This window comes from Oryctolagus cuniculus, chromosome 13 (assembly GCF_051225735.1).
Source record: "Oryctolagus cuniculus isolate XC-2025 breed Fujian yellow rabbit chromosome 13, ASM5122573v1, whole genome shotgun sequence".
Lineage (NCBI taxonomy): Eukaryota > Metazoa > Chordata > Mammalia > Lagomorpha > Leporidae > Oryctolagus > Oryctolagus cuniculus.
Window position 1 is genome coordinate 69,110,808 of NC_142879.1, and position 19,828 is coordinate 69,130,635.

The 19,828-nt window shown below is 52.7% G+C and overlaps 1 protein-coding gene across 12 annotated transcripts in view; it reads left to right on the top strand.

Moving 5' to 3' along the window:
* Nucleotides 1-19,828, top strand: part of FRMD4A (FERM domain containing 4A) — a 644,478-nt gene that overhangs the window by 591,842 nt on the left and 32,808 nt on the right. For 8 of the 12 annotated variants that reach the window (XM_051820845.3, XM_008268104.5, XM_008268105.5 and 5 more), the window contains 2 exons: nucleotides 391-529; nucleotides 7,591-7,732. In XM_051820845.3, the coding sequence (XP_051676805.1) occupies nucleotides 391-529; nucleotides 7,591-7,732 (281 nt within the window). The other 4 variants (XM_089311716.1, XM_089311715.1, XM_089311717.1 and 1 more) reach the window with 4 other exon arrangements.

The window sequence follows — 19,828 nt, forward strand, 5'->3', positions numbered from 1 at the left end:
TCCAGTGGGAAAGTGAGTATATAACCCTTCCCCCAACCAGACTCCACTAATGAGATGAATTACCCTGAGACTGGTGTGCCCCATGTTCATGTGCCTCATGTAGCTTTATAAAGGTGTGGCCCAGGCCTGGGATCTGCAGGTGCCCCTGCCTCTGTGTGTGCTGAAATTGATGACCAGATCTGCCCCGGCACCTGCAGTGCGAGTGCTGTGGGAAGTCCTGTGGTACAGAGAAAAGAACTCACCTGCCCTGAGTGTGTGAGCGTGTGACTGCTTGTATCAGTGTGGCAGCTCAGCTGTCACCTTCGTGGGCCCGTGGGACGCAGGGGGTCCTCGGTGAAAGCTGTGTGTTAGCACCAGCGTGGTGGAACCTCACGATTCTCGCTTTCCCAGGGCCTCGGTGACCAGGAGGACGTTCGGGCACAGTGGCATTGCAGTGCACACATGGTATGCGTGTCCAGCATTGATCAAGTCCATCTGGGCTATGGCCATTAGCCAGCACCAGTTCTACCTGGACAGAAAGCAGAGTAAGGTGAGTGACCAGACCTTCCTCTGAGCCTTGGGCTGACTCTCGGGGCGCTCACTGGAGGATCAGAATTGGATGGAGGAGGGAGGCACCCCGTGTTCAGGCCGCCTGAGACATGCATGGGTCCAGGCTTGCCTTTTAGTGCTCCGAGGAGGAGAGGTGAAGGCAGGTTTTCTAAGAGGGTGCATTCTTCAAGAGAGTGCGTGCCATGCAGCCCGGTCCCAGAGCTCCGGCCGAGCCACGGTTAGCGCCACACAACCCACTTCCCACAACCAGGTGTGGCCTTTTGTCAGAATTCCGAACGTGCTTTGGAATCTCCGGAGACCCTCCTGGGAGCAAGCTGCCAAGCCCTTTTTGGTGTTTAAACAGTGGCATATTGTTTTCTTTTTGAAAGAAGAAGAAGGAGGGGAAAAAAAAAGCAACCACCCTCAAGGAACAGACACCATCTAACTGTTGAGAGTAATTGCTGTGAAAACCCTCCAGGCTTTTCCAACTGCCAACTCCGTTTTTAAATATGCAAAACTGGAAAAGTGAAAGAAAAAAAAAAACACACAGCAACCCTGCCTCCCTAAGGGAGACCTGGAGCCTGGGGCCTGGGTAAACAGTCATCCTCCTGCGTGTTCAGGTGGGTGGGAGGATGACGTGTGTGCCGTTCACACGGGGCTTCTGTCAACACTCTGCCCCCTCTTCCTCCAGCTTCCGTCCCTGCCACCCGCAACCCCTCCAAGCCACTCCCCTTCATTGCCCCACAGGAGAAAGTGCTGTCAAGATGGGCCCTGCACTTCTCTCGGGATCCCTCTGGCTTGCGGTGGTGGAATCCAGAGCCAGACAGGCCCCCTAGCCCTGAGCAGGTGTGCCCCCCCAACCCATGGGAGGCTTCTCTGGAGGCGGCAGCCGGCTGGGCCCTGCACCCATGGGGCCTGCGGTTTCCTGGATTGGTGCCCTCCTGAGATTCTTTTGCCTTTCTTTTCCTGTTCTGTGAGTCACTCATTCTCCACAGGAGAGAAGTTGGGAGGTAGAGAGGGGGAAAGAAGAGAGAGGTAGTAAGAAAAGAGGACAGGAAGAAGGGCCACCATCCCCCCACTTGTATATCGGTCTTAAGTCAGGGCCTGTCTCTCTGTGGCAGGCTCTTTCCCCTTTGTAACACGTCTGCTTCTCGACCCAGTCCTCCTGACCCACTAGATGGTCATTTTCTGGGGGGTGAATGAGTGCAGGGCGGGCGTCATGTGAGTCGTCCACTGCTCTCCTCTGATGATGGCCCAGGAAACCTAAAGGCCGCTGAGCTCCAAAGGAAGAGGGCCAAAGCTGTTTTGACTTGTGCTGTCTGTTGAGACGGGGAGTGGGGGGTGGGGGTGGGGGTCAGCATTTCGCTGTCCAGTGGCAAGAGTTGTGTTTCAGCGCCTCTGAATGTAGATTTCGTCCTCTGTGTCGGCCCGGGGTGGGTAGTGAGGGGTAGAGTCTCCTGAGCCCACTGCCACTTCTTCTGGAGAGCAGACCCACACGCACCCTGGTGCTGCAACGTGGAGAGGGAAAACCAAAGTGTGTCAGCCAGAGGATGATCAATGTGAGCTGTCAGCCCCTCCCCCCACCCCGTGCTGCAGGTTTGCACGGAGGGTCTCTCTCTCTTTTTTTGTTTTTTAAAGATTTATTTGAAATACAGAGTTACAGAGAGGTAGAGACCAAGAGAGAGACAGAGACATCTTTTATCCTCTGGTTCACCCCCCCACATGGCCACCAACTGCTGGAGACGAGCCGATCCAAAGCCAGGAGTGTCTCCCATATGGGTGCAGGCCATTCTCCAGATGCATTAGTAGGAAGCTGGGTCATAAGTAGAGCAGCCGGGACTTGAACCGGTGCCCACATGGGACGCTGGCGCTACAGGTAGGGCTTTAACCCACTGGCCACAGCACCAGCCCCATGGAGGGTCTCTTAAGTGTCTGGGGATGCCTGTCCTCAGGGCTCTGCAGCCCCACTCCCCGAGAAGCCTGATTGAACAGGTTCACAGGTGGGCCCCTCGAAGCCAAGAGCAAATCACACAAGAAGTAGTCGGAGGTTAATGAGCATTAACAAGAAGCATTGTCTCGGGGCAAACCCAAAGGCCCCACCAGATTAGCACAGTCAGCTGTCACTCACAGTTACCCTGGGAGATGGATGAACATGTCCACACTCTAAGCAGGGAGAGAACTTCACCCAGTAAGTCTTGCATGCCCACAGGTGTGCTAGGTCCCTTGTGCTTCCAAGAGGAACCTACTCCTAACCTCCAGAGACAGATGAAGAATGAGTTTCCCCGATTGGAAGTTGGGGTGCTCTGCTTTCTAGCTCAGTGCCCCCAGACGAGCCTTTTTATCACTCATGCTTTGCTTTCCCCACTTGGCCTACCTGGTTCCTTGGCCAAATGACTGGTGGATGTATTTGTGCTTTTTTTTTTTTTTTTTTTTTTTTTTTGACAGGCAGAGTGGACAGTGAGAGAGAGAGACAGAGAGAAAGGTCTTCCTTTTTGCCGTTGGTTCACCCTCCAATGGCCGCTGCGGCCAGCGCACTGCCGCCAGCGCACCGCGCTGATCCGAAGCCAGGAGCCAGGTGCTTCTCCTGGTCTCCCATGCGGGTACAGGGCCCAAGGACCTGGGCCATCCTCCACTGCACTCCCTGGCCACAGCAGAGAGCTGGCCTGGAAGAGGGGCAACCAGGACAGAATCCAGCGCCCCAACCGGGACTAGAACCTGGTGTGCCGGCGCCGCAAGGCAGAGGATTAGCCTAGTGAGCCGCGGCGCTGGCCTATTTGTGCTTTTATCAACATCATTATTGATCTGACATGCTGTCCCCTGCCCAAGACTTGCGTGACGCTTGAGTTCTCTAAGAGGCCCTCGAATCAAGGTGGAGATGATGAGGTTCCCGGGGAGGACTTACATCACAACACCTGCTGAAGGCTGGTCTTCACAGAGTGGTGATGAGGATCCTCCCCTCCGGGCAGCTGAGTGAGTGACGGCCGACAGGCCTGGGGCAAGAACCTCAGAATATTTCTGGACAATTGGTGTAGGCTGGCGTCCTGGCCTGGTTTCACACTCTGCAGAAACAGGCCGTGCCAACCATTCCTTTCTCCGGAGTGCGTCGGCAAAGTCCAGGCCTCCCAAACGATGTTTATCAACCCCGGAGAGACAAGTGCGGTCTAGTGGTTTGAGTCAGCAAGGGGAGCAGCCAAGAGGTCTCATGTTCGTCTCTGACACTCGGCGATTTTCTTCTTGCAGAGGCATTGTGTAAATCATTTAAGAAAATGCCTCTGTCACATGCATACTACACACACACACACACACACACACACACTTTCTCTCTCGCCTGCTCTCCCCCTCCCACCATCAGCTCCCCACCATGTACACCTCAGCACCACTCTCCAGCCACAGGTGGAGTAGAGGAAGCTGTGCAGGTTGGCGTCTTGAGGCTCGGTGCAGAACGAGAAGCTGCACCAGCCCTAATTCCCATCAGCCGAAAGATCACAATTGCTGTCAGCTGGGTCCCAGCTTCCTGCGTCGCCTGGAGCCAGGGGATGCCGTGGCCTTCCAGGGAAAACATTTGAAAGCGCACATTATTTAGAGTACACATTGACACTTTCCCTCTGAACTCACGGTGGGGACTTCTGGAGTTGGCCCCGATCCAAACAGTGTTCCTTCTTCTGAATCTGTTTGTTTGTTTCCCCCAATCTGATCTGCTTGCTATTCACTCCGCCTGGACTCAGAGCAGAGAGCGCCGTAGGGACAACGCAGCCTTCCTCACAGTGTTATCAGTAATAAAGCCCGGTGGCATTTATAGGGCACACAAAGGCTGTGCACAAGTTTGGAGACTCTTTTGGGTTGGCCCCAAAGACTTAACTTTGTGAGAACAGAGCCCCTGCCCCACCCCCACTCCCCCACTCCCCTCCGCTCCCACCGCCCAAGCCTGTCAGCTCCTTGTGATGTCTCCACTGCAGAAAGAAATCTGATCGCTGCCTAAAGCTGCTAAGGACCTAGGCTCCCTAAGAAAGGATATCTGGTGTTCCCTTTCCCATGTTTTCCTTCCCGACCTTGGGCGGGGGGGCTGATGTGTGGCAGGAGCTGGGGGTGGGGCGGAGGACAGGCCTTGCGTGTGATGAATGAGGTCTCTCAAGGATCAGGTGGAGCCATCAATCTACCCCTGTTTAGTAAATTACTGCCAGGCCCAACTTCTATCCTGTTCCTGTTGCAAATATATTATCTAATTTAGACTTTATCACAGCGGTGCGGCGCGGGCGTGCTGCTCCTCATCCTGCAGACAGGAATCTGAGGGTGAGGGAGGTCGAGCAGGGAGGTGCAGCCGTGGTTCATCAGGAAGAGCCAGGTTGCCCTCTGCCTTCAGAGCCGGGTAGGTGTCCGCGGGCCCACCTGGGTTAATGCCCTGTCACTGTGGCTGTGCCGACCGCTTTGTGGGAGTGCGTGGCTCCCAGTTAAGTAGTGCAGAAAGAGCAGAATGGCTCATCTGTGTGCGCATGCTCCGAGGGTCACCGCTCAGTCGGCCGGTGCTATTGAGACCAAGGGTGGAAATGCAAGAAAAGGCCCTTCCTGTTTTCTGCCGCAAGCCAAAATCCTTCCCTGGGCCTGGCTGCTGGCATTGTGTCCCAGTCTGAAAGGTCGACCTGATTATGAGCACAAGGCAGAGAGCTGAGGTTAGAAAGGAGACGTGGGGCTGCCGCCATGGTGTAGCCAGTAAAGCTGCCGCCTGCTGTGCTGGCATCCCGTGTGGACGCCAGTTTGAGACCTGGCTACTCCACTTCAGATCCAGCTCTCTGCTATGGTCTGGGAAAGCAGCAGAAGATGGCCCAAGTCCTTGGGCCCCTGCACCCGTGTGGGAGACCTGGAAGAGGCTCCTGGCTTCTGGCTTCAGATTGGCGCAGCTCTGGCCATTGCAGCCACTTGGGGAATGAACCAGCGGATGGAAGACCCCAACCGCTCTCTCCCTCTCCCTCCCTCCCTCCCTCTCTCTCTTTTCTGCTTCTCTATAGATCTGCCTTTTAAATAAGTAAATTAAATCATTAAAAAAAAAAAAAACAGATCAGATTACTTTACAAAACAAAGAAGACATAAGCAGAAGACCAATGGGGGGGGGGAGGAGGAGGAGGAGGAGGGGGTAGAGGAAGACGATTCACTCCAGGTGAACAAAACAAGTCGGACGTCTCAGCGTCTCCCCCGGCCCGTGGAACTTCCATCTTGCTATAAGCGGCCGGAAGCCCTGGTCACTTGCCAGCACGGACAACGCGGAGGCCGGAGGAAGGGCTAACAAAGCCTGGGCGTTCAGACAACCACTGCTGGCAGCTCAGGGCACCTGGACTGGCACCTAGGTGTCGAAGCGACCCTGTGAGTCAGGAAGGGCAGGTCAGTGGTGTTCCCCCGACCTGAGCCCACGCTGCCCCAATGCCCGCTGTCTCTCTGGCGTGGTCTGACACAGGCCAGGCGTGAACTGCACATTGTGCACAACTGGAACTGTTGGCCTCCGCCTGCGTGTGCGCTGCGGCCAGTGGCCCCGAGGGACGGCCACACGAGCAAAGGTGTGGGGAGGGGAGGGTCCTTTGGAAAGTTCACAACTGGAAAGTGGAATTAAAATGAGCTTATTTGTGTGTGAAAACCGTTTTTAAAAAGTCCACGCGTACTTTCTTCATAATACACACTTTTCATGAACTTTGTGAAGACCAGGGGTGAAGATTTCAAAAATTTTGGCACCAAAACCAATTTGCCTTTGAATGCCATTTTCCATGAACTTTTTGAAGTCTGCTTTGTAGTAGCCTTCTGAGTTGTTTCCAGGGAGCAAGTAGCATAATAAAAAAAAATTGATTTCCTGAAGAGAGAGGAAAAAAAAAAATGCCAAACAATACATGCAGGAAACACAAACATTCTCAGTTACCAAAGGCAGTAACTAAAGCAGATGGCGTTACTAAAAACAATTACTTTCAGGCTTGTAAGACAGACTCCTTTGCTAATTAGTCTCACCTGCTATGTGACCAGTTGCCGTCTGGAGACGCCAGCGAGTGCATCTTCCAGTCAGGAGTCAGAATACAAGCAGAGCAGTGCGTGGGCCCTGTCCTGGTGGAGCCCCGGAGCAGCCACTGCACGAGCCCCTGTCCTTGCACGCCGGGGTCACCCGGGCACCATCACTTCATGCCTCCGGGCTTTCCACAGCCGCGTGGTTCAGCGTTTGAGAGGTTTTGAATCACTCCTGAATGTGTTGGGACTTTGTGAATTTGTGTCACGTATCTTCTAAGCCTGAACATTCAGGGGCTGGCATTGTGGCATAGTGGGTGAAACTGCTGCCTGTGACACAGGCGACATCCCACAGGGGTGCTGGTTTGCGTCCCAGCTGCTCCACTTCCAATCCAGCTCCCTGCTAATGTGCCTGGGAAAGCAGCGGAGGATGGCCCCAGCGCTTGGGTCCTTGCCCCCACATGGGAGAACCCGGATGAAGTTCCTGGCCTGACCCAGCCCTGGTCATTGGAGCCATTTGGGGAGTGAACCAGTGGATGAAAGATCTCTCTGTCTCGCCCTCCCTTTCCCTCTGTGTAACTCTGCCTTTCAGCTAAATAAGTAAATCAATAAAATTGTTAAAAACCTAAGAATTGTTTCTTCTCCTTGTTTAAGCACAGATTAATTATAACCACGGCTGTTTGAGAGCTGAGTGCCAGGCAGGAAAGAAGAGAGAGGACAGAACTGAGAAGGGCGCCCTTCCCACGTCACAGTCCTCGGACCCCAACGCACCTCTGAGTGGTGGGCGGCCTCTGCCCCGCATGGGCACTGTCACTCAGTGACAGCGGGCAACTTCCCCAGCGTTACTCAGGACTCCAGGCCTGAGCTCCTCAGGGCGGCACAGCAGCGGGGACAGAGTCCCAGGTTTGGGAGGCCCTGCGTGACGTCAGCTGGGCGCCGCCTCTGCTCCGGCAGAGTTTTGGTAATAGGTAACTGGGCCAAGGGACCCAAACACAAAAACACCGCAGATCAGGGCCATCAGCCTGGTCCAGGCGCAGGGGACTGATTACCCTTCACCCCCATAACCTGCTTGTCTTCCCCTTCCAGTCCAAAATCCATGCGGCGCGAAGCCTGAGTGAAATCGCCATTGACCTGACTGAGACCGGGACACTGAAGACCTCGAAGCTGGCCAACATGGGGAGCAAAGGGAAGATCATCAGCGGGAGCAGCGGGAGCCTGCTGTCCTCAGGTAGGCGACCCCGACCGTGGGGAGGGCGTGGCATGGGGGCTGCGGGGCGGGGCCTGAGCACCAGCACCTGGCTCCAGGTTCCACTAGGAGATTGAAGAGCCCAGTGGGGGAGCTGAATAGCCTACCCCTGAGTATCAAAACGAACCTGTGGATCCAAACTCTGTGAGTCCCAGCTGAGCCTTTCGGAATGCCCAGGGCCCATTGTCAGGAGTGCTGGCTCGTGGGGTTCCCGCGTGTGTGGGGGGCGAAGGATTCGGCACTCAGGAAGGGCAGAAGTCCAGAGTCATGGTGCTGAGAGACACAGCTTCCTGTTCCTAGGTGGACTTCTTCATGTCTTCCTTTGTTAAAAATCTTAATTATTTGAAAGGCAGGATGACAGAGAGAGTGAGAGATCTTCCATGCTCTGGTTCTCTCCCCAAATGGTCACAACAGCCAGTGCTGGGCCAAGCCAAAGCCAGGAGCCAAGAACTCCATCTGGGTCTCCCAGGTGGGTGCAGGGGCCTAAGCACTTGGGCCATCCTGTGCCGCTTGCTGTTTCCCAGGTGCATTAGCAGGGAGCTGGATCAGAAGTGGAGCAGCTGGGACTTGAACCAGGGCTCTGATATGGAGCTTAACCCATTGCACCACAATGCCAGCCCCCTGGTGGACTTCTTAGATGACTGTTGCTCACATAGGAAGAGAGACTCTCGCAGTCACGGGTGGGGTGGAAGGGCTAAGCATCTTTGGCACCAAGAGTCAGAGGTCTGGTTCTGCTGACTGTTCATGTGAGCCTTGCACAGGTGGTCCTGTCCCTGGATGTTGGGAGGGACAGATGCTCTGAGACTTCAGATCCACCTGACTTCCAGCATGGGGCTGCCATTCACTGAAATCACAGGAAGAAGAGCAGGTTTGAGGAGGGCAGGGAGAGAGGAAGGAGGAAGTGTTAGAGAAATATAACCAAGGACGGCTGTTCCCCCCCACCCCCACCTCCACCCCATTGGTAAGAGCTTGATTGACATCGGGAGCTGGGTCACCTTGTATCTGTACCAGAAAAATAAAGCAGGGTGCCTTTACCCTCCCTCACCGTGCAGGGTGGTTTATGGAACTAAATACACAGTCTGCAGACAACAGCAAATCAAAAAGGAACAGCCGGGAGAGAAAGAGTTTGCTAAAAATTGTCTTGTTAATTTGTGGGCCGTCATGGCCCAGTCACAGCCAGCAAAAGGATCAAAACAAGGCCCAGGGTGAGGAAGTGCATCCTTCCTGGGCTGAGAGCAGGGCTTGTGGAGGGGAAGCGCGGACCCCCTCCGTGCTGCGGCCCTGGTGGTGTGCTCACGTGCTCAGTGTTTATGTAAAGTCCGCGGACACACTGTATCACAAATCGTTTTCCTTGTTAAACAGAACCATCAAAGTTACATAAGCTTCGGGCCCCATAAAACCCGAGTCTGCCTCTCCCTGCCAGGTCACTGCAGAGTTCTTTGTAAACTCCCTGCCTTGGGTTCTTCAGAAATGGTTCATCCAGTCAGCGGGTCCAAAGATCATTCTTTCTGGGGCTTAGAAGTTTGCAGTGAAGACGGTAGAGAATGTTGACTTCTGGGATCACAGACAATGCCATTCAGAGCCCCCAACCCCCCTGCCTGGGATTCCAGCCACACCCTGGCTCCTGCAGAATGGCCAAGGGCAGAGCCAGAGCAGACCCCTTGTCTGTCTTTTGCACAAAACAATAGTATTTTCTAACCCTGGCTAAAACCAGATAAGAGCCTGGACCTGCCCCCCGCCTTCCTCCTGTATGGAGTCGCAGGGCGTCCAGTCCGGGGCCTGACAGGCTTCAGGCCAGTGGTTCTCAGTCTTGGGCATGCTTGCTGGGCTTCCCCTGGCTACCCACTGCCGCCACAAGGTTCTGCAAGTGTAGGGGGAGCCTGGGAATCTGCATCTCTTCCAAGTCCCCTGGGATGCTGCTGCTGCTGCTCCAGAGACTCTGTTTTGAGAGCCATTCTTTCTTTAAAAAAAAAAAAAAAGTATTTTGAAAGGCAGAGTTACAGAGAGAGGGGTGGAGACACAAGAAAGATCTTCTATCTATTAGTCCATTCCCCAAATGGCCACAATGGCCAAGGCTGGACCAGGGTGAAGCCAAGAGCCAGGAACTCCATGAGGGTCTCCCACATGGGTGGCCAGGGCCCAAGCACTTGGGCCATCTTTTGTTGTTTTTCCAAGGTCATTAGCAGGGGGCTGGATTAGTAGCTGGAACACCCTACCTATATGGGATGCCGGTGTCACAGGTGGCGGCTTTACCCGCTATGCCAGCCCTAGGAGCTACTCTTACTAAGGAAGAGAGAGAAGCTTGAGCTGAGTGTGGCTCAGGATCACAGAGCGCGGAGCCCCTTGCTCTAAGCCTGCATCCTGGCCCACGTGCATGGGCTCCTCATCTCCGGCAGCGCCTCGGGCACAGGGCAGTGACCTCCCACACTTACAGATGGGTTGTGCACAGGAGCCCCAAACCTCCTGAGATGAGCAGGTGTCATGTGCCCACCAGAAATGGAATCCGAGCATCCTGGCGACTAGGAAGCAAGAAGTCTCTGTTACCGCTATTGGTACCCAACGTAGAGGGATGGGAGATAAATCGCAAGACGGTCTTCCCGCCGAATCCACCCCCGCGCCTTTCTTCCGGGACATTAAAGTGATTTTTGGATGCTTAATAATTCAGCGCTGGGGCCCGCGGCTCAGATGATGAGGGGTTGAGAGATGGGCTGAGGCCTCTCACAGAGTGGCTCTGGCTGTCGGCGCTGATGCCTCAGCTGCTCTGCGAGCGTGCAGCCGTGGAAGAGGAAACCGAGGGTGAGAGAGCCTGACAGGTAAACCCTGGGGCCTCTTCCCAGCCCGTCACTGCATCCTCTAATGCCAAGGTCGCCGCTCCCCAGGGATGCCCTGACCCCACACTCCATGCCTCAGGACAGTGGAGGGGCAGGCGGCAGCCTGGAAGCATGCCATCAGTGAGCCAGGGAATCCCCAGGATTGGGTGGTTGGTCTTGCCCCCATGCCCGTGGGGCTGCTGATGCTGCCTGCCCCTTCATCCCTCCTTGTACTGGGGAGGAAGCCTTTGCCTGAGGAAATCCAACAGCAGACACTTCTAGAAGGGACTGAATTCGCATCCCCTATGGTGGGAAGTGTAGCCCTTGGGCTGAGAATCGAGGTGGCTGGCTGGCTCCCCACCCCTCTCCTGTCCTGGCTGCCTGTGGCCTGTAATGTGCTCTCACGGGGGACAGGTGCACCTGCTAGCTCCTTCAGGACAGCCCGGATCTTATACACTAATTACACTCGCCAGACCTCACAAGGGTTCTTCAGAAAAACTCATGGAAAAAAACATATTGGGAAAACACTAGGCATGGGTTTCTAATTTTTTGTGCCAAAGGAAACTTATCTTTCAATCCCATGATTCCATGAGCTCTTTGAAGTACCCTCATGTAGTCTGATTTTCATCACGTTTAACCCAGTACCCAATTTGGTAAATGGTTTTCACTCCTTATTGGTTGATGTCTAATAAATGTTCCTTAAAAGCATCTGGAGACTGGTGTTGTGGGGCAGCAGGTTAAACTGTCGCCTGCTAAGCCAGCATCCCATATAGGTACCAGTTTGAGTCCTAAGTGCTCTGCTGCCAATCCAGCTGCCTACTAACGTGCCTGGGAAAGCAGCAGAGGACGACCCAAGTGCTTGGGCCCCTGCACCCATGTCAAAGACCCAAATGGAGTTCGGGGCTCTCAGCTGTGGCCTAGCCCAGCCATGGCAGGTGTGGCCATATGAGGAATGACCCTGCTGATGGAAGATCTCAGCCTCTGTCTCCCCAACTCCTGTCACTACTCTCTGCCTTACAAATAAATAAAAAAAAAAACTTAAAAAAAATTTTTTAAGTAGGTACTATTTGAAAATCCACGTTTCTAACCCAAGCCCAGTGCCTAACACTTAGAAAGTTATTGATGTCAACCTTTTTTTTTTTAAAAAAAAGAGAAGTCTTATTGAGAGAGAAAGTGAGACAGACAGGGAGTGCTCCCATTCTCTGGTTCACTCCCCTAAATGCCCACAGAGGCTGGGGCTGGACCAGGACCCAAACCACCAACTGGGAAGTTGAGCTAGATCTCCCACCAGGGTGGCAGGAATCCAATCAGTTGGACCATTTCCGCTGCCTCCCAGGGTCTGCATTAGGAAGCTGGAGTCAGGAGTCAGAGCCAGGCACCCCAGCTGGGGACTCGGGCATGCAATCACTGGACCAAACACCCACCCCTGGAATTGTGCAGAGTACACTAAGGCTCCTGCATGTGCTGCATTGTCGGAATCCTCTGCATTCCCAGAGCGCGTTCTCTCCTGGGCCTGCCTTCCTGCTCGCGTGCGGCTGCCTCCAGCATTTGCCCCATGTTGTATCCTTTTAATGTCAGGCCTCTGACATTTCCCTTTCTTTAGTCCTTCTCCCTAGACCCAGATCATGGTGACTGAGCCATGTACCACCACCATAATATTTCTATGGCATAAACATTTTTTCCTTTTCCCAGTACATTTTTTAAAAATTTATTTATTTTTTGACAAGCAGAGTTAGACAGTGAGAGAAAGAGAAACAGAGAGAAAGGTCTTCCTTCCGTTGGTTCACCCCCCAAATGGCCGCTATGGCCAGCACGCTGCGCCGATCTGAAGCCAGGAGCCAGGTGCCAGGTGCTTCTTCCTGGTCTCCCATGCGGGTGCAGGGCCCAAGCACTTGGGCCATCCTCCACTGCCTTTCTGGGCCACAGCAGAAGGCTGGACTGGAAGAGGAGCAACTGGGACAGAATCTGGTGCCCCGACCGGGACTAGAACCTGGGGTGCCGGCGCTGCAGGCGGAGGATTAGCCAAGTGAGCCACGGTGCTGGCCCCCAATGCATTTTAGAAGTTACAGTTCCCCTCCACAAAGGGTTTGCATACTGTTTGTTGTTATAAAACAGAGATATTTCCATGCTATTAGTAACTTTGAAGACGACTTTTCTATTTTTTATAAATTGTTTACAAAAGAGAGGGGGATAGATAGGGAGATCTGCTATCCATGAGTTCACTCTCCAGATGGCTACAGTGACCAGCACTAGTCCAGGCAGAAGCCAGGAGCTTCATCCAGGTCTCCCATATGGGTAGTAGGGGCCCAAACACTTGGGCCATCTTCTGCTGCTTTCCCAGGCACATTAGCAGGGAACTGGATTGGAAGTGGAGCAGCCAGGACAGGAACCAGTGCTCATATGAGATGCTGGCATTGCAGGTGGAGGTTTTACCTGCTATGTCACAGCACCAGCTCTGACTCCCATTAAAGCGCACATCATTACCTTTCTTTTATTTTTTTAAAGATTTATTTAAAAAAATTATTTGAAAAACAGCTACAGAGAGGCAGAGACAGAGACAGACAGATCTTCCATCCATTGGTTCACTCCCCAGATGGGTGCAATGGCCAGAGCTGTGCCCATCCAAAGCCAGGAGCCAAGAGCCTCTTCCAGGGCTCCCACATGGGTGCAGGGGCCCAAAGACTTGGGCCATCTTCTGCTTTCCCAGGCCACAGCAGAGAGCTAGATCAGAAGTGGAGCATCTGGGCCTCGAACCGGCGCCCATATGAGATGCTGGCATTGCAGGCCATGGCTTTACCTGCTATGCTACAGCACCAGCCCCACATTATTACCTTTAAAATCACTTGAAGTCCAGTCAGTTCTTGGTATCTGGAGCCACAGATGCCAAAGAATGAAGAAATAGTGATAGCTGTGACAGAAGTCGGAGGTCCACAGCTACTAAGGCCCTAAGGTGCAGGCTGCCATGTCACAAGTAGAGAGACTTGCTCCACAAGTAGAGAGACTGCTCTCCATTGCTTTGGTTCCCAGGTGCTTCTGCTGACCACGTCTCAGAAAGTTCAGGGTTAAGATGTTTTTAGAGTTTCTTTTTTTTTTTTTTTTTTTCAATAGAATGAATCCTATTTGTGGGAACTAAAAAGAAGGGAGTTATTCCTCCTTTCCTTTCCTTCCGTTTCTTGAAATTGCTTGCAAGCTGGAAGGGGAGGAAAAATGGAACAGAACAAAAACCAAGAACTTGGGGCCAGCGCTGTGGCGTACCAGGTAAAGCCACCACCTGCAATGCCAGCATCCCACATGAGCACTGGTTCTAGACCCAGCTGCTCCACCTCCAGTCCAGCTCTCTGCTATGGCCTGGGAAAGCAGTGGAGGATGGCCCACTGCACCCATGTGGGAGATCTGGAGGAAGCTCCTGGCTTCAGATGGGCACAGCTCTGGCCATTGCAACCATTTGGAGAGCGAACCAGTGAGTGGAAGACTTCTCTGTCTCTGCCTCTGACTCTCTCTCTCTCTGTAACTCTGCCTTTCAAATAAGTAACTCTTTAAAAACAAAAAATAACAACTGCAGTTGCTAGTATAGCCAATGGCACATGGCCTTTTCATGGTGTTGGAAGTGAGCATGTCTAAGATTAATTCTGAGCATTGTCTGGGGGACTCGCTGTCGCAGAACGATTCTGACTGCAGGGGGAGTGCAGTGGCAGGGGGAGACTGGATTTTGCTCTCAGGATGTTTGAGACAATAGCACAGCCGGGCCTAGGAAAGTCCCAGCATGCTGCAGGGCCAGGGGGCTCTACACATCCACCACCCAAACCAGACAGTGTCCTGGTGCATCCTTTCTGAAACGGAACCGGGAGAGCACTGTTGGCCTCCTGAATGGAAACACGGGGGCCTGAGCTACCCACTCCCTACAAAACAAGCTGGCATCTCGTGTTTAGACATCGGACTTTGTCTCACTAAGGAAGTGGCAACTTAGTCATCTTCAGTGTGATCAACAGGATTGTGGAGAAAAGGGTGATGGGAGTTCTGGTTTCAGACAATAAAAATAAAACAAAACGTGCAGTGTGCTGTCACAGGCCGGCTCCGACCCCTTCCGGTCTGGGAGAAAACATGTTTTCAGCACGGGCCCCAGCCCTGCCGGCTCAGGGCACAGTCATTACTCAAGTGCTCACACATTCTCATTCTCTGGATGCGGGCGCTTCCTCTCATTGTTGGGAGGTTTATTAATAACCAGTGGAACAATGAGGATGCCAGCCCTCTGACATCTCTCCACGCAGAGCCCTGCGCTAGTGGGCGGCTGCCAGGTTTATGGTTAGAGGTATATTCCACTCGAAACTGCCTGCCTTACTCTGGGACGAATCTTTTTTTTTTCCTTTTTGTCTTCACCCCATCTTGTTGGCCCCCTACTCTGTGTCCTGGTCTCTCTCTGGCCTTTTAAAGTTCTTGATGATCAGCCGCCTGCTGCCTCTCCTTTTACAAAAGTCTGCCTGTGAGCAGGATTCCAGGGGCCTTCATTTTGGTCTTGACCTCTGCTCTGCCCGTGGCACGGCCCACCAGGCACTGCCAGAGCTAGGTTCTGCCAAGGGTTGTTTGTGCTGGACTGCATAGTGAGGGCTGTGGAACCTTGCTCTGTGGGATGGATGTTTCTGGGCTTGCTTGAGCAGGACTGACTTGAGTCAAAATTAAGAAGGAGGCAGAATGGTTACTCTTTTCCACTCCTTAAAAAAAAAAAAAAAAAAAAAAAAAAAAAAGAACAGCCTCATAAAGCCTTTAAGTCATTTCTGTAGTGATATTTATGCCCTCGAGTGTTGCTAGTAAAGATATACCGGGTTACTAAAGAGAACCAGCGTGGAATGGCAACATGTCACATTAAAGGGACATCTTTCCAATGATGGCAGCTTAGACAGAAATCTCCTGATCACCTCTCAGAGGCATTGCTCCCATGCAGACCAGCTCTCTGAGTTCCCCTTTGCTGGGAGCATAGAACAAGGATCCTTGAAGTTCACAATTCATCTCCAAAAGCTGCACATTGCAATGCGAGTAACAGTCCCAGAGCCAGGAGGGCCAGTTCCCTCACTGCCTAGTCTAAGACGTGGGAGGAGTTTGCATCACTAACAGTAGTTTCAGTGAGGTGTTTTACAAGATGCTGCTAATTTCTTAAGTGGACTGTGCAGTTTCCTCTGTCTCCCCCTCCCCCTCTTTAATTACATTTGTATACTCTTCAGCCTTTGGTGAGCTGGCCACTGAGCCGTGGGATCCTAGCCAGGGAGGAAAACTCGCCCAGAGCCTGTGGACCATCATCAGAAGGTGCTCGCTTCTCAGAGCTTCGATTGCAATTTTGTTTCTCAAACGCCTGAGCCTGGTGAAACGTTTTCCAAGCATGTATTTTTCATGTTCAAAGTCACATTGAGTTCCCTGAGACTGTCCCCCAGAAATGAGACACTGATCCTGCCATCTGCAACGTGGCGTGGTCTCCCAGGACATCTTTGATGGAAGGAATTCCTCCTGGAGGATTTGTCCGGGAAATAAATATCTCTGTGGCGTACAGAAGAGCTCAGACCTTTTCCTCCTATTTATTCCTGGGGTGTCTGCCAAAACTCTTCCTTGAGGCTTTTACAGATCTGCCGGGAATAGGGCCTTTTTCATTGTCTCAGTTATTTATTTCCCCCCTGAAACAGCCAAAGCAGACACATTGTCACTCCCTGCCCTGAAAGTGATTGCTTTCGAGTTTTCCCCTCCTTGCAGAGAGGAGAGCGCCCCCTCTGCCTTCAGGCATCAGTGTTCCCCTGCATCAAAACCAGAGGAGCCTGTGTTCCTGACCTTGTCCTCGGCAGGATGCACACTCACATCCGGTGCCCAGTCGCCTGGGATCTCGGCAAGGATTGGGAGCAAGTTCGCCCTGGCTGCTGAGTGAGGAGATCCGGCCAGAGGAGGGCTGCTTGTGTTCCTGCACGTCCGGCCCCTCCACAGCCAGCTGCGCATGGGTGTGAGGCATGGAGTTCCCCAGATAGGAAATGGGAAGCGAGCCAGGCTGGAGGCGGGTCTCCCATAGCGCCCATGACGTCTGGTTGTTCAGAGATTTCCAAACATCCCCTGACAATGACTGCCTTGGAGCAGATCACTCGAGGTCCCTCCGGCCCTGTCTGGACAGGAATCATCGTCTTTATAGTCAGCTCTTTTTCTCCTCCCCATTGGCCAGATAATTTGTGACCTGTTTCCATAAAAATACTTTTTTTTGGGTTCAGACGGAAATATGATCATGAACTAGCCAAAAGAAAAAAAGATGGTATTTTCAATCCAGTTTCATTCAAATCGATATTTACTGGGCAGTAAGAGGGAGAGAGCTTTTTCTAGAGGACTGATCTGATGCTGTTTTCCCGGCCATGAGACAGAGGGAGGTGTAACCTCCTGAGAGAGAAAACCAACTGGAAGTGATGGTCAGCAATCCAGGTTAATTGCCCAGCAGGCTCTGGGATCTGGGCGCTGCCTTCCATTGCTGCTTCTCCCAGTCTTGGGGCTTTGCTCTTCCTCCTCCTCCTCCTGGTGGGTCGCTGTCTAAGAACCAGAAGCCCAGCATTGGACCTGTCTCCCCACACGGCTTGGCACCAGAAGGTGCTCCAGGGGCTCCTGTTGTTTTGCTGGCAGATCTGAAGAGCCCTTTGGCTCTAAGCTCCTCCCTCTGTCTACAGGTGGATCCAGACAGGACTGTAGGGGCAGAGCCCATGTATGGAAGGCAGGTGGCATCGGGTGCTGTGTGGGGTTACTGTGGCAACCGTGCAGCTCCCAGGACCAGACAGTTTCCATTCAAGGGATGAAACAGACCAAACTGAGTCAAGCTGGAATCCCAGCTGTGCCTCCTGGCACCCCCGTGACCTCCTCCAGGAAAAGGGGGATACTGTTTCATGAGGATTAAGTGAAGGGGAGCATATAAAAAGCTCCTGCTTAGGAGTTGTATTACAGTCCTTTCCCCTGTCCTCCTGAGCACCCTCGGAGTTGCTGGGGCCACAGTGGTACGCCTGCCTGGTCACTCTCTTTTCACATTTTGAGGCTCTCTGGAATTAGGGGGCCAACTCCTAGGGAAGGCTAGCAGTAGCAACACTTTTTAATAAAAGCAATGAATATTCCTGTAGCGCTTAAAACGTTCTGAACTCTCAGGCACCTTCCACGATTGTCTCTTTGAATTCTCTAAAGTTTTGAGGATGTCCTGTTTGCATTCCTGTTCAGTAGGTTATGGGACTTCGCCAGGGCCCTGCCACTAGTAAGTGGCAGAGCTAGTTACCCCCCAGGCCTGCTACCTCACTGTCAACTTCTGCCTTGGGAGGTGACGGCACCACTTTGTGTTTTCCAAAGAATAGACTACTCCTTCCTTGAAACTTGGGTGTTACTGGAAACTGTACCCAAGCCAGAAAGTACCCATGCATTCTGTGCATCCTTCAAAGACATTCGATTCACCTTTGGGTTTCCCTGGCCTGCTGCACTGAATCCTTATGCTCAGACAGCCCTTCTTCCAGTAGCACTGGACACTGGTTTTCCAATCTGCACATTTTGGTATCTCGCTCTTGTAGGTACAGAAAAGGGGTTCCAGCCATCTTCGTGCTTTGTTAATCCCACACAGCTCAGATGAAACTCTGGTTCAGCAGGCATGCTTACACACTTACACTTGCTTTGGTCTGTTGATAAGAGGAAGAGGTTAACACTCCAGGCACCTGGCCTTCGAGCCCTCGGGAGCCTGTGGCAGTAACTGGAGTGAGAACAGACGTGGCAGAGTGCTCGTCTTCCCTAGGGGGCAGGATGGTGGAGGAAAGAGAGAACAGATTGTTCTCTGTATACGATCTCTCTTGCAAAAATTGCAAATGGGACTGCTAGCAGCCAGAAGCAACTACCTGAGTGCATGTATTAAGTAGCAGACTCTTCAAATGAGGGAATCTTAGAGATTCGTCAATTAGTTGCTTTACAGAGGGGGCGTGGCGTGATGGCTCTGTGAGGTGAGGAACCCATGGCCTTACACCACCTGCTAGCAGATTCGTGATAGAAATCCAGATGGCTTCTGCTCCGGGATTGCCCCCACTGACACCACGACTGCATTCTCTTAATTTATTAAACAGAAGTACTTTATGGTTTTTTTAAAAAATTATTTGTTTGAAAGGCAGAGTTACAGAGAGGCGGTGGGGGGCGAGGGGAGGTATTCCATACACTGGTTCACTCCCCCAGATAACTGCAGTGGAGGGAGCTGCACCGATCCGAAGCCAGGAGCTTCTTCTGGGTCTCCCACGGGGGTGCAGGGGCCCAAGGACTTGGACCATCTTCTTCTGCTTTCCCAGGCCATAGCAGAGAGCTGGATCGGAAGTGGAGCAGCCGGGACTCCAAGTGGCGCCCATATGGGATGCTGGCACTGCAGGTGGAGGCTTTACCTGCTATGCCACAGTGCTGGCCACAGAAGTACTTTATTTTTACAAAATATGGGAGACATCCACTGGTTCACTCCCCAAAATGCTGCAATGGCTCATCTTGGTCCAGGCGGAAGCCAGGAATCTGAATTCCATCCAGGTCTCCCAAGTGGGTGGCAGTGCTCAAGCACTTCGGCCATCAGTCACTGCTTTCCCAGGTCCATTAGCAGAGAGCTGGATTGGAAGTGGAGCAGCTGGGACTTGTACCAGCAATCTGATACAGGATGCCAGCATTGTAGGCAGGGGCTGAACCCACGGTTCCACAACACCTGCCCCTATTTTTTTTTTTTTGGACAGGCAGAGTTAGTGAGAGAGAGAGACAGAGAGAAAGGTCTTCCTTCTGTTGGTTCACCCTCAAGTGGCTGCTACAGCCAGTGCACTGCGCTGATCTGAAGCCAGGAGCCAGGTGCTTCTCCTGGTCTCCCATGCAGGTGGAGGATTAACCAAGTGAGCCGCGGCACCGGCGCCCCTATTCTTTTTGTTTCCAAGGAGCTAAACTCACAGCCTTGGAGAGGTCTTGGCATCTGCAAAGGCTTGTACGTTTTCTCTGTTTTTGTAAATTTTACTTCAGTTATACAAGTTTCATATATTTCATATATACAGATTTAGGAACAAAGTGGGGCTTCCCCTCCCTCCCGTCCACATTCCAACCCTAACCCTGCCTCGGCCCTACCCCTACCCCACACTGGATTCCTATGGAAATGGGTAAATCATAAAAGCCCAGAGCCTCCATCCCATTCCCCAAGTCCAGGTGCCAAGCTGAAACTACTTCTGTGTCTAGAACCGTTTTTGCACACGCTCTTGAACTGTTAGTTTGTGGGACTGCCACT